This window comes from Molossus molossus, unplaced genomic scaffold (genome assembly GCF_014108415.1).
Source record: "Molossus molossus isolate mMolMol1 unplaced genomic scaffold, mMolMol1.p scaffold_m16_p_3, whole genome shotgun sequence".
Classification (NCBI taxonomy): domain Eukaryota; kingdom Metazoa; phylum Chordata; class Mammalia; order Chiroptera; family Molossidae; genus Molossus; species Molossus molossus.
The window spans coordinates 66,229,579-66,242,840 of NW_023425366.1; the positions used below are offsets into that span (position 1 = coordinate 66,229,579).

The following is a 13,262-nucleotide window of genomic DNA, read 5'->3' on the forward strand; positions in this document are numbered from 1 at the left end:
TCAGATTGAATGGAGAATGACCTCATGGCTCAGAAAAAGGAAAGACAAACCCTCTTCTCTCTGCGAATGGCATGGTCATCCTACCATACTTTAAGAGAGGTCTCAAGAAGGCACTGAACATGCATGTAACAGAACTGGTAGGAAAAAAGGCTTTAGCAATAATTATGCCAAAGCTCAAATCATCACTTTTGACTTTCTTTACAGACTGGAAAAAAGAAAAGAAAAAAAACTAAAATTATTTTTAAATGATTAATATGTATAATTGCTTTCATTATAATATTGCTTGTGAAATTCTTACCCACAGACTCTTAGGACAAGATCACTCTTCCATGCTTTATAGGCCTAATTCTGAGTCCTTCCTTTTGTACTTACACAGGGATTTGTATGGATCGAGATGTTTTTTGGGGAAAATGTACTGCCCATGCCTACAGTCTACAGCCTTGCAGAAAGGAGCTGATTCTTTCCCAGGCCAAAACACAGGTCATTATTAAATCCCTGCCTTGCATGCCAGAGAAAAGGCCTATGGATTTCTTTTCAATCAACAAGACAGAATAATAATTGCATTTCCAGTTCTTGCCTGTGATCTTAATTTTCAATTATCTGATTAAAAATGCTCCTGCAAGAAATAAAAATTGGAACTAAACAATAAAACATAACAAAAATACTTGGTTGTAAGACCAAAGGGAAAACCCAAAAATAATTACTAGGACTAGCTTCAGATGTAAACTGAGAGACTCCACTTCCTGTTTGTGCTTAATCACTCACCGCCCTCTTCACACCCTGACCTCATAAAAAATGCAAGCACAGGAGGTGGGCAATTTTGATATTGTTATTTTCAAGTTACAGTTGGAGAAGAAAAATCACATAGATAAAGTCTAAAGAAGACTTTTGTACCTGCTACTGTGGCATACAAAGCCACATGCTTAGCCAGCTAATACAGCTGTGCTGTTAGCAGAGAAAATAACTGTGGCCGTTTCCAATGACAAATTGTAGGCATAAAATATGGCTGTGGAATGATTTCAATGTCAGTTACAGAGTCAGGAAAAGTTTAGAGTTAAAAGGTTCTTAGATATTACCTACTATAACCCTTTTATCTTATTAGAAAAAGTCAGAGGTTAAATGACTTATCTAAGGTTACAAAACAAGGAGGTGGGAGGTTCAGGACCAGCACCCTTGACTTTCAATCAAGTGCACTTTTCACTTTCTGCAAGTAAAGTAATTGTAAACAAGGAATGCACCAGTATTTCACTTAAAAATAGCAATTATGATAAAACAGTGAAGATGGGTAAGGTTTTGGGCTCAATCCCCAGTAGGGGCTATGCAGGAGGCAGCAGATCAATGTTTCTCACATCGATGTTTCTATCTTTCTCTCTGAAAAATCAATAAAGACAGATATATATATATTTAATGTGACCATTAGTCATAAGAACTTAAGGAACCAAAATCACATCTGATAGTCTCAAGAGTTGTGTTTTTGAAGTAAGCCTAGAAGAGTCGTGTTTTTAAAGTGAGCTTAGCTGATTGGCAAAATGATAAAGTTGTATTTAGAAAATTCAAGCAAATTACTGAGGATGTTCAGGGCAAAAACTGCCTGACCAATTTCCATGGCATGGATCTTACCCATGGCAAAAAATGTGCTCCGTGGTCAACAACTGGCAGTTTGAAGCTCATGTTGATGTCAAGACTACTGACAGTTATTTGTTTCATCTATTTTGTGTTTGTCAAATAAATAAATAAATAAATAAATGCAACAATTGGATTAGAACACCTCTAATGGTCAGCCAAAGCTGGAAGATGATGCACGACCCTAGAGGTGCAGACAGATGACTTCTCAGAAGTGGCCAATAAACTGATTTCACATAGCATTGGAAAAGACATAGAACAGGCTTGTCAGTCTATTTATCTGCTCTATGATGTTTTTGTTACAAAAAGCAAATGATGAATAAGCTCATGTTTCCATTAGAAAAGCTCATGGAGCTTCATGGTAGCACTTCTGGAAAAGTTACCGGAGATGAGACAGGTACTAAAGTCGAACAAAATGACAGATATGAGTCCCCAGTCCAAGAATCTTTTTAAAATTTAGACTTTTAATGGTGACAAAAAATCTGATTTGTGATATTTAAAACAAAAAGAACTTTACCTTTATTTTCATTTGAGCGCTTTCTTTACCCTTAAAGATCTTTTCATCCTCAGATAGATTCCCTTTCCTCCCACCCCACCCCGTCTTCCTGAGTCGGAACAGCAAGGGACTGTGCAAGGGAAGGAGCTTTAGGGGCCGCTCACTTTCACCCTCTCACGACCGCAGAAGTTTAGGCCTTCCAAATATTCAAAGGCATGTACTGTATTCTCTTAAGTTTTTTTTTTTTTCAAGCAAATAATAACCTCAAAAAAAAAGTCAGAATAAACTATACAGGGGACCATGAAATGTATCCTAATTACATCACTTCATATTAAAATACAGGATTTATTTAACTGAAATTTATATCACATAAACAATACTTTCTTTTTAAAGCATTGAGAAATGTAGCAATAACTTTCTTAAACCTAAAGAAAATATAATTTTAAAAGTTAAAGTAATTTGATCACTTAGCTACTCCAAATATAGACACAGAAGAATGTTACAATATAAAAATGAAACTATTCTCCTGAAATATCAGTGACACCTGTACATGTGTAAATATAAAGTTGACTTCCCAGATACTGACCAGTCAGGTTATAATCAAAGTGCTAAATGCAAACTTCTAGCTTTTTGAAAGCTGTTTATTTTTACTATAAAATCCTTATGAACTAAATTTAAAAAGACAATGCAGCATAAACCTTAATAAAATGATAATTTTCCTGAAAACTTATTAGAGAAATATATGAATATGGATTAACAAAACCAGTTATAGAGAACATCTTGGTTCTTAAATCATTCTTGAAACTTCGTAAAAAGAGTGTCTATAAAAATAACAATGTCCTTTTCTGGGATAGATCACCAAATCACAAAGAGTCTCTAATATCTATATTAGCATTGTTTCATCATCTTCCTCAAACATTAAAATATACAAGCTATACACTTCTGAATGTATTATAATACCAAAATAGCACACACTCACCCCAAAATAAAGCATTCAAAATCACATGAATATAAAGGCAAATAAAGGTTACTATACAATGCCAAATGTATAATTTAAATCAAGGGATAAGCTTATTGTAAATAAAATAGTCTGTCTGATACTTGACCATAGGAAAATGGTTAGAGAGACTGTCACCATATTTTTAATACATGTACAGAAGAGCCTGAGTCAACACCAAACTACATGGTTGCAGGTGAAACTCACTCTGGGGTGCCCAGGTGAACACCACTACAGAAAGGATTGCTGGTAAAATAAAATAAAACTGCATAAAAGCTGCACCTAGTCAGTAATTTTTGTTAATAAGCACAAGCAAATCATGAGTCAGTTATGACTCATTGTCAATAAAAAAGGAAAGCAAAAACAATTAATGAGAATAGAAAACAGAAAGTTTAAAATAAAAAAAAATGTGATGGAACGAGAGAGAGAGAGAGAGAGAGAGAGAGAGAGAGAGAGAGAGAGAATCAATTTGTTGTTCCACTTATTTATGGGTTCATTGGTTGATTTTTGTATGTGCCTTGACCAGGGATCGAACACACAGACTTGGTATATCGGGATGACTCTCTAACCAGCTGAACTAGTTGACCAGGTCGGGAAAATTTTTTTGCTAATTATCATAGTGCCTTGCACAGTTTTTGTCATGGAGTTTAGCAGTACATCAAGCTTCTATAACTAACTACAAACAGAGACATCATCTTTCTGTGGATTATTAGCTGTGTGGCCTTGGAAAATATTTACCTTTATGAGCTTCAGTTTACATATTTAAAATATGAATAATATGAAGGGCTATTCGGAAGATTAAATGCACTCATATGTAAAACCTTATACAAAATAATAAGTAGCAATTGTTATTTTTAATGCTCAAATAATACTCTTTCTGTATATATTATAACCATAACTATAAACATGCATATATTTATATATATGTGTGTAGATAGATAATTTACAGATCATTCAGGGAAGAACAACCAATTTTTAATTCACTGAAAAATCAGTATGTCCAAATTGTCTAGCTCATTGAGAACATGGTAGATATATGCATAAACAGATGGGACATTAGCTCATTAAGACTAGTATACAAACTTTTTCAAAAAAACCAAAGAGGAGGAAACATTCCCAAACTCATTTTAAGAGTCTAGCATTATCCTGATACTAGAACCAACTAAGAACCCTAAAATGAAAATGAAAAAAAAAAAAAAATTACAGACCAATAGCTTGATGAACACAGATGCAAAAATTCTAAACAAAATATTAACAAACAGAATTCAATAGCACATTAAAAGGACCATGATCAAGGAGTTATCTGGGATGCAAGGATGGTTCAACATATGCAAATCAATAAATATGATACAACACATTAATAAAATGAAAAATAAAAATCATATGATTTCTATAGATGACAAAAACTCTCAACAAAATGAATATAAAAGAAATATACCTCAATATAATAAGCATCATACATGCCAAAATATAGAGGCAACCTAAGTGTCTGTCTACAGATGAATGGATTAAGATTTGTGAAATACGTACACACACACACACACACACACACACACACACAAGTATTATGCAGCTATGGGAAGGAAATACTGCCATTTGTAACAACATGGGTGGAAATTGATAGAAATAAGTCATATGACAAATAATGTATGCTATCACTCATATGTGAAATCTAAAAAAACTGAACTTGTAGAAAGAGAGTTCCCAGGGGTGGGGGATGGGGAAAAAGAAGAGCTGTTGGTTAAAGAGTATAAACTTCCAGTTAGAAGATGAGTATGTTCTGGGAATCAAATGTATGACTCATGATTATAGTTAGCAATAATATATTATATACTTGAAAGTTGTTAAGAGAGTAAATCTTAAATGTTCTCTTCACCATTAAAAAGTAATGCTAATTATGTGAAGTGATGGAATTATTAGCTAATGCTACAGTAGTAACCATTTCCCAATATATAAATGTATCAAATCAACACACTGTGCATCTTAAACTTACACAATGTTAGATGTGAATTATATCTCAATAAACATTGAAACAAAAGGGCTAGCTTACATACTTGTTTAAGATTAAGGCCTGTTTAAGATTATCAATAGGTTACAAAATAGAAATTTTAACCAAAAGCTTTCAAATTGGCATTATGTAGTCTTCAAAGGAGAAGAGTTTCAAGAAAAGTAAATCAATGATGACCCTAAAGTAGAGTTAGCATACAAAACAGTGTTTTCAGGGAATGTGGATTTCCATCCTGTTCTTTCAGGCAGTAAAACATTGTCAGAGGAAGGGCTCTGGAGTAAGACAGACCTGGGTCTGAATACTGGCTTTGCTCTGGAACCTTGAATAAATTCCTTAATATCTCTATGCTTTAGTTTCTTCACTATACAATATAGATAATAAATAATGGCACCTACCTGGTTGAGTAGATGAGATAATGAAGGGTTAAATGTGATAATGTACATCAATGTCTGACCCAATAAATGTTAGTTATTGTTACTTAAGAAATGTCTTTCTGCCCTGGCATGTTTGGATCAGTGGTTAGAACAGCTGCCCCCGGACCAAAAAGTTGGGTTTGAGTCCCAGTCAAGGGCGTGTACCTGGGTTGCAGGTTTGATCCCTGGCCCTGGTGGGGGTTGTGCGGGAGGCAACCAATCCATGTGTCTCTCACGTTAATGTTTCTTTCTCTCTCTCTCTCCCTCCCCACTTCCACTCTCTCTGAAAATCATTGAAAAAATAACCTTGGATGAGGATTAACAACAACAACAAAAAGGAATGTCTTTCTTTAGTTTCAGAATAATATCAGACTTGATGAGCATAAAGATATAGACATATACTAAAGATAATATAACATGCAACCCATTCAAAGCAATCTAAATTTTATTAAAATATGAATATAAATTATTGTAATTTTATCAATAAATATGAATAAATTGTCATCATTTTGCTCATATTAAACTGTATTTCCTTAATAAATAAAATCTGGTCATGGTTCAAATATTAGTAATGTTGATCAAATTGGAGTTGGTTGACAGTATGTACAGCATTAGCAGAAATTACTCATTTGGTTTTTCTTTCCCTTTGTGTGTCTAGCTTAATACCTTAAACACTATAGCTGCTAAATGACTTGCTTATTATGATAGGTGCCCCACAGAGCTGAACTGAGTAGATTTTCAGGTAGCCCACCCAAACAGTACTGTTTAACATGTCTTTTACAAATGACAAACATTTAATTATACACTTTCAGAAAAGGTCCAATAGCACAGTGTTTGAAAACACGAGTCTTAGAGACACAAAGACTTGCATATGAATCCTGCCTCTGTACAACGTGATCCAGGGCAAGTTAGTCTAAGTTTCTTGCTTTGTTTATGAAATTAGGATAATAAAGAATGTAATATGCTTAGCACAGTGCCTGACATATGGAACTCATTCACGTAACAAGTGATTTATACCAAAGTTCAGATAAAGGATCTTGAGAAAGATCAGTGCACCTGGACTTGGGGAAAAATGTTTCAAATTTTGGTATTAAAGCCGACACACATAGTTTTCTCTCACAAATGAGAAAACATCTCAATATCAGCCTTAAAGACTCCATAGCAACTTAAACATATTTTCAACCATATGGATCTTTTCTTCTGTTATAAACTATATTTAGCACATATAAAACTTTCACATCAAAAACACTTTATAAGTAAGCAGAAATTCTTTTAGAGAATATAAAAATTTCAGAAAATAAGTACATTCATGTAGTGCATTTAAAATTTGTGTTAACAATTAAAATGAAAATATATTTGCTTTAAGCAAAATTGCACTGTGCCTAAATTAACATACTTTGTGTTCTGCCACAACCTAAAATTGGCTGATGCAGCTCTATTCTGTGATGTGATACACTTTCTGGGGGAAAATAAAAACTTCAAGAGAAAACATTAAAATATTTGAAAAGTCATATATCAGAGTAATTTAGTATTCCTGCATTTCATTAAGGAAGGTAAGCAAAAATATTGTTAGCTATATAAATTTGTATAAAGTGATCATGAAGTCAAAGACAGCAATTCACCAAATGATAGTTTTCAAATACTATTTTTTTTCAAAAAGCATAGTTTATGATCCTGTTTAGAAACGCCAGAGTTTTATGTAAAAGCGTGCTTACTCGTAATTTTCAAAATAATTATATATATTTTTACATTGATTTTTCTCCACTGGTGGGAAATTTAAATGACAAGAAATAGTTTACTGCATCACAGTAGTTTGTCTTTATCTTTGACTAAAAGTAGGCATTTTTCAAATCATCTTTTATATGTAAATATTCTTATAAAAATAATATTTAAAAAAACATTAAAAATCAGCTATAGTTAAAATGTATTGCCTCCGTAACCAATTATAATATAGAATTTTATATTTAGTATTTCATAATAGCTCTTGATTGGAATTGGCTGACTGAAATATTATAATTTTAAACTTCCAATTTTAGTTAATGTCAATTTCAACAAATTTTCAACAAGTCTTTTTACTTAATAATACGTCAGCTTTGGAAGCTAAAATGGGTTAAAATTATACTTTTCTAGTATATATACCACATATATATAATACATATATATTATTGACTATATGCATGTTTATATGTATATGTATATGTACACATACACACAGTTTCACCGAATAATTTATGCAATTAAAAAAAATCACTTACTGGCAATACTTTTGACTTACATTTCCATTATCTTTAATAATTTAAATAACAGGAAAGAAAACACTTCTATTACTATACTTACAGAAAAAGGAATGCATACTGCAAAATTTCATAACATTTATTTTCTTATTTACCTTCAAGTTTGCAATTAGGTTTAACCGAATAGAAAATTAAAGATATCAAATTAAGTTAAACCAAACAGAGATTTTAAAAATCACTAACCCAAAGCATGCACTGCTCCTCTATGCCTGCTGGAGCTCTTGCTTGTTTTAATCACACGGACAGCACTTTCTTTGAACTGCAGCTCACAAAAATTTGCAAGAAATTTTGCCATTTCTTCTGTAACAGTATCCAGGTAAGTTTCTTTAATAAATTTCACTGTTGAGGATGGAGCTAAAATTTCATGCAGTGTGTTAAAATCCTCTTTTATCATTGAGTATAACTTAAGCATTGTGCTTTGGTATCCATGAAACATTGTGTCTAAATTTGACTCTTTGCTGTAAGAAGGAAAGCAGTTCTGCAGAAGTTTAGTCAACAGTTTATTCTGTATGTTTTGATACTTGATTATAACTTCTGATTCTGGATAAAGAAACAAGAGTTGTTGTATGCACTGCTTTTTCAACAAAATTTTTTGCTGCAAATTGTTTATTTCATTATGGCTTTGTAATTTGTTCACTAAGAAGCGTCGAAGATGTAGTCTTATATCATCCCATATAGACTTGACATCCATAGAGGAATGATCTTCAACAGAATGAAGAGAAGTCCTAGAGAGGAAGTGGAAAGATGTTCCACTTAGAGTTGATGGAAATGAAATGCTGCTCTGGCAGGAGAGATCCCAAAGTAAATCCAATATCAGTTCTTCTTGATTTTGTTCATTCTTCAACAAAGCTTGCTAATGAAAGGAAATTACAATGTTAGAAATGTGATTAACTAAAGGAGTAACAGAAAAATGATTTCTATAGTCATGTAAAATTTCATAGTAATTTATTTCAAATTAGAATTAATACTATCATGGTCTTCAAGATTTTTTTTGCAGTTGACATTTAATCAATTCAGACATTTTAGAATGTTAGCTTTATGATTCGTTCAATTTTGCAAAGTCCAGGTGATGAACTCTATTTTCAATTAGATTTCTAGACATATGGATTTTAGCCTTCATTGTTATCTACCACTGATATAACCTAGGCAGTATAAAAACTGCAGCTTAAAAATTCTAAATAAAAACCTACAGTAAAACATAAATTGAAATACTGTATTCCTAAAATAAGGTAAATTCAAGATCATACCCCAATTACTTCCTGGTAAATAATTTCCATGCCTGAATGAGTATAATTATTATAAAACTCCAAATGAGCATACAAAATGGAGACTTTTAAATGTTGTATGTGCCTAAGGGTTACTAATAGCTGCTATCCTGAGAAATAACATTTAACACACGCAAAGACTTTAATTTTCATTTAAATTCCATGTTAAGAAAGATTTTACTTTGGAAATTAATCTGAGAATATTTCAGTTCTCTCCAAAGAAATAACTAACTCAAAACAGAGAAACAATACTCTCAGAATAATTCCCCAAAAGATGAAATGAAAGTATTCCTTTACACTTTCCATGCTGACAGAAAACAATGGTAGGTGTAATTATGAATAGTAAAGGGACAAAAAATTACTTCCGTTTTGGACTTTGAATTTTGCATGTATACATTCCCTTTACATGCTGACTTTCCTAATTATGTCTATTTCTGTTAATGCTGAAATTAGTTTATATTCTCTAGGTAGCAACAAGCTGGTTAAAAGAAAAATGGAAGAAAGGTTCAAGTGGCATAAAATCAGGCTGGCTTTGAAGTTTTCTATTGACAAAGATACCACAGGTTATTATGTGTAATTCAGAATTAGAAACAACTACTAGACAAATTCCAGGAATTTGCTTTCAGTCATTCTAAGCATTTCAATGTCTAATTTAATATTCTATCTCTAATAAATAATACTCAATATGTATATAGTATTTTATTATATAAAAAGCACTTTCCCATACAGTCTTTGGCTCATTCATTATGTAAGCTCTGTAACATACACATTTAAAAACCCAATCTACAGGTAAGAACACTGAAGTGCATGTTTAAGTTACTTTCTGAACGTCACATGCAGTAAAGTGTAGAACTCAGCATGGGTCCTCAGCTTCATTATCCTTGTCCACGTTCAATCTACTACCCTCTACAGAGGCACAAAGTGCACTGGCCTTTCTGCAGCTTCTCTCTCTTTTCCATGTATTTTATTCTTTTGATACTTCTCAAAAAGAAATGTCCTTAGCTAGAGTCCAGAACATCAGTATTATATAAAATTCTATAAAGCAAGTGAATCATATTAGTGCTGCAATCTTGGGTTTCTTTAGTCAATAAGTGTAAATATTTGATCAAGCAAAGTATAATAGACTACAGAGGTTTAAAATATGTGCTTAGTATAATTGCTAAATTTTGAAAATAACTTCAGGATAATCGCCATAATAAGGATCTCTGTTTCTTATTTAAACAGCTAGATAATTAATAAATTGAAAGTTTTTCTGGAAAAAAACATAGTTGTATGAAAAATGCTGTCGAGATTGACAATTTTATCACGTAAAAACTTGATAATAAGGTCATTTCAATCTGGATGTTTTAATAATGTGGTCTTTCCTCAAAATAACATGATCAATTATGTAAAAAAAATCCCTAGGTCTCAAACAAGCCTATCAGTCTAATGAATTTGAGCAAAACTAAGGCGGCCTTTGCCCTGCAGTGAATAGAGAATGACTTATGTGAGACAGATTAAAAGATAATTAAAAGCTTTGCTTTTAATTAAATGAGAAAGCATTATTACATCAATATTAATGAAATTCAATACACATGCCTGTTAATAGAAATTAAAGGAATAACTATATCCATATTTATTCTTCAAGGCTCCACCTTCAAGAGATAACGGGTGAGAGGATTTTCTTAAAAGAATAAGGCTTCAGGGCACATGGTCTTCCTTTCTCTTCCATTTATTACTTTGTAAACATTAAAGAAACATCTGCAATAATAACAACAGTCAAAAACTGTTTTCATCTGATTCTATCATCCTAAGCCATCTATAACCTCAAGATATTTTCCACATCTGCCTTAGTCAATGTTTGATGTTTAGACAAAAATGGTGCCCCCTTTTTTTCCCTAAATTAAATCAAAACCATAGCTACAGAAACACTGCTTTCTAACACTTACGCTGTTTCTTTGGGAAACTGTTTTTGCAAGCTAACCGCCCTTGTAGATACTGGAGTAATAAAACAAACGTTCTTATTGAAGGCTATAAAAACTTATTTAATATAGAGAGTGGTTAGTATCAAAAAATGATCAATGTAATAATTATCCACCAATTAACAGTGGTTTCATATAAATTGCTGCCTTGATTGAAAAGAACCCGATATACCTGCAGGTTGGGGATGAAGAGAATGGACAGACAATGCTAGTTAATAGATATAGTCAATGGTGATCTTATCATGCTTACTAATGAGCTCAGAGAAAATGAGTAGTGAAGGAACACAAAATGCAATAAATATAAACTTTTCTGGTAAATAATTGTGGTACATATATATATACTTTGTGGTATACATCACATCATAAATCCCCCAAGAGTTACGTGTAATCTTCATTTATATAAAACTTCATTTTATTGATAAAAATAATAGAAAAAAAAATAAAAACAAATAGCTCACCGAATTACATTGGGGACACAGAAACAAAACACAAACCCCAACCCCTAGATGTGGCAGGCAAATATGGTCACAATAAATATTTATAAATAGAAATTGAATGAATTGTATCCTTTGTTCACCCAACCTACTCTACTATAAAGCAAAAAAAATTTTTTACCAGTGTTTTGAGAAATGTTATCAAATCTTCATGGGGAATAGAAGGTGACTTGGAAGAATTAAAACTATAGTTATTTAACCATTCAAAACAGTCAGTTGTTGTCTGTAGCTTCACATCTGGGCATTGTTTCTTAACTTTGGACTGTATTTCTTTAATGCAATGATCTATGCTATAAAAAAAAAAAGAAAAAATTATTTTTGTAGAAAGTAGGTAATAGCTCCATCTCATAATATCACAGGCCCTGAAATGTTTATATGTGGTACTTGGTTAGATACAATTTATACAATTATAAAACATTCATATGATATAAAAATTAATAAAGATCCTATATATTTTCATTCATAATTGAAACTGAAAGTTCAGTTTTTTTGAAAGTTTTATTTCAAATGCAATAGAGGAGATACAAGATATCTAGCTACTCAGAGATAAATTAGAAATTCTTTTGTGTTAAAACAAAAATCAAATATAGATGCAATGAAATAATGGTCTTCTTGATAGGTGGTGTATGAAAGGCAGAGATAAAATACTCTTGAAGACCAAAGACCTGAAATATACATTACTTAGTAAAAGGTAAATGACTATATAGAATTATGAAAAACTTCAATAAGTGAAATATTAAGAAGTCACAAAGCAGATACCATGAACTTGTAATTTTAAAAGTTAAAAAAGATATATGCTGAATATACACTCTTACTATAAAGTACCATTTTCTGCCATTGAACTGTACTTCAAAAAAAAAAGCATACTAAAAATTTCATATTAAAAAAAAAAGACTGGAAGAAAATAAAACAAAAGGTTAGTAGCAATTATTTTTAAATGATAAAATTTGATGCTTTTATTTTTCTATATGTTCTAAACTTTTGGAAGGCATAAAATTCTTCATTTACTAAATAAATAAACAAACAGGTAAACTAGGAATAGAGAAAACAGATCCAATTGAATCTTCCAATATATATGTTTTTAAAGTTTCATTCAAAGTATCCTTATATATGATATGAAATAGATATACTATTATTTCACTTTGTTATTTTACTTTTTATATAAAAATCTGTACATTCATGATTGTAAATCATTGTGGGGTAAACTGGTGACCTTCAGTATAATGTCATCCGTGGAGCCACATGGATATAACATATTACTACCACCTGATGGCAGCATATCTAAACTGCAAGAAAGCTTACAAAAAGAAAAATTCATTTGGAGCTTAATCCCCTCAACCCAAAATTCACAGCTATGCATCTGCCTCTTAATAGTGTTAGGGAAGATTTGTTATTAAAATTTTCCCTAAAATATCATTGCTATTAATTATAGGTTCCATGTGACAGAACCATGAAGGCTTTGGAAACCCAGCTCTGATTATTTAAACTGGTGTCATATAAAAGACTTTTCAAAATTCATCAGGTACGTGTTGCCTATAAAACATACACTGTAAAACTTTAAGGAGGGCTTTTCAGCAGACTTCTGAGCATGAGTGAATTCAAACTGAATTATCTTGAAACGAATATACTCTGAGATCCAGAGAGCCTTTTCATGAAAACAAAGAACTTACCAGAAAAGAATACCTGCTTTGGCCACGGGCCATTCAATTTC

At 31.9% G+C, this 13,262-nt stretch overlaps 1 protein-coding gene across 1 annotated transcript in view; it reads right to left on the minus strand.

The window, feature by feature from the left end:
- The window catches only part of KIAA0825 (KIAA0825 ortholog), a 373,867-nt gene that overhangs the window by 307,125 nt on the left and 53,480 nt on the right, over positions 1–13,262 (minus strand). Inside the window, exons 5-6 of the mRNA XM_036279227.1 lie at positions 11,673–11,841; positions 8,015–8,684 (exon numbers count right to left, since the gene is read on the minus strand). Coding sequence (XP_036135120.1) covers positions 8,015–8,684; positions 11,673–11,841 — 839 coding nt within the window. The remainder of the gene's footprint in view (positions 1–8,014; positions 8,685–11,672; positions 11,842–13,262) is intronic.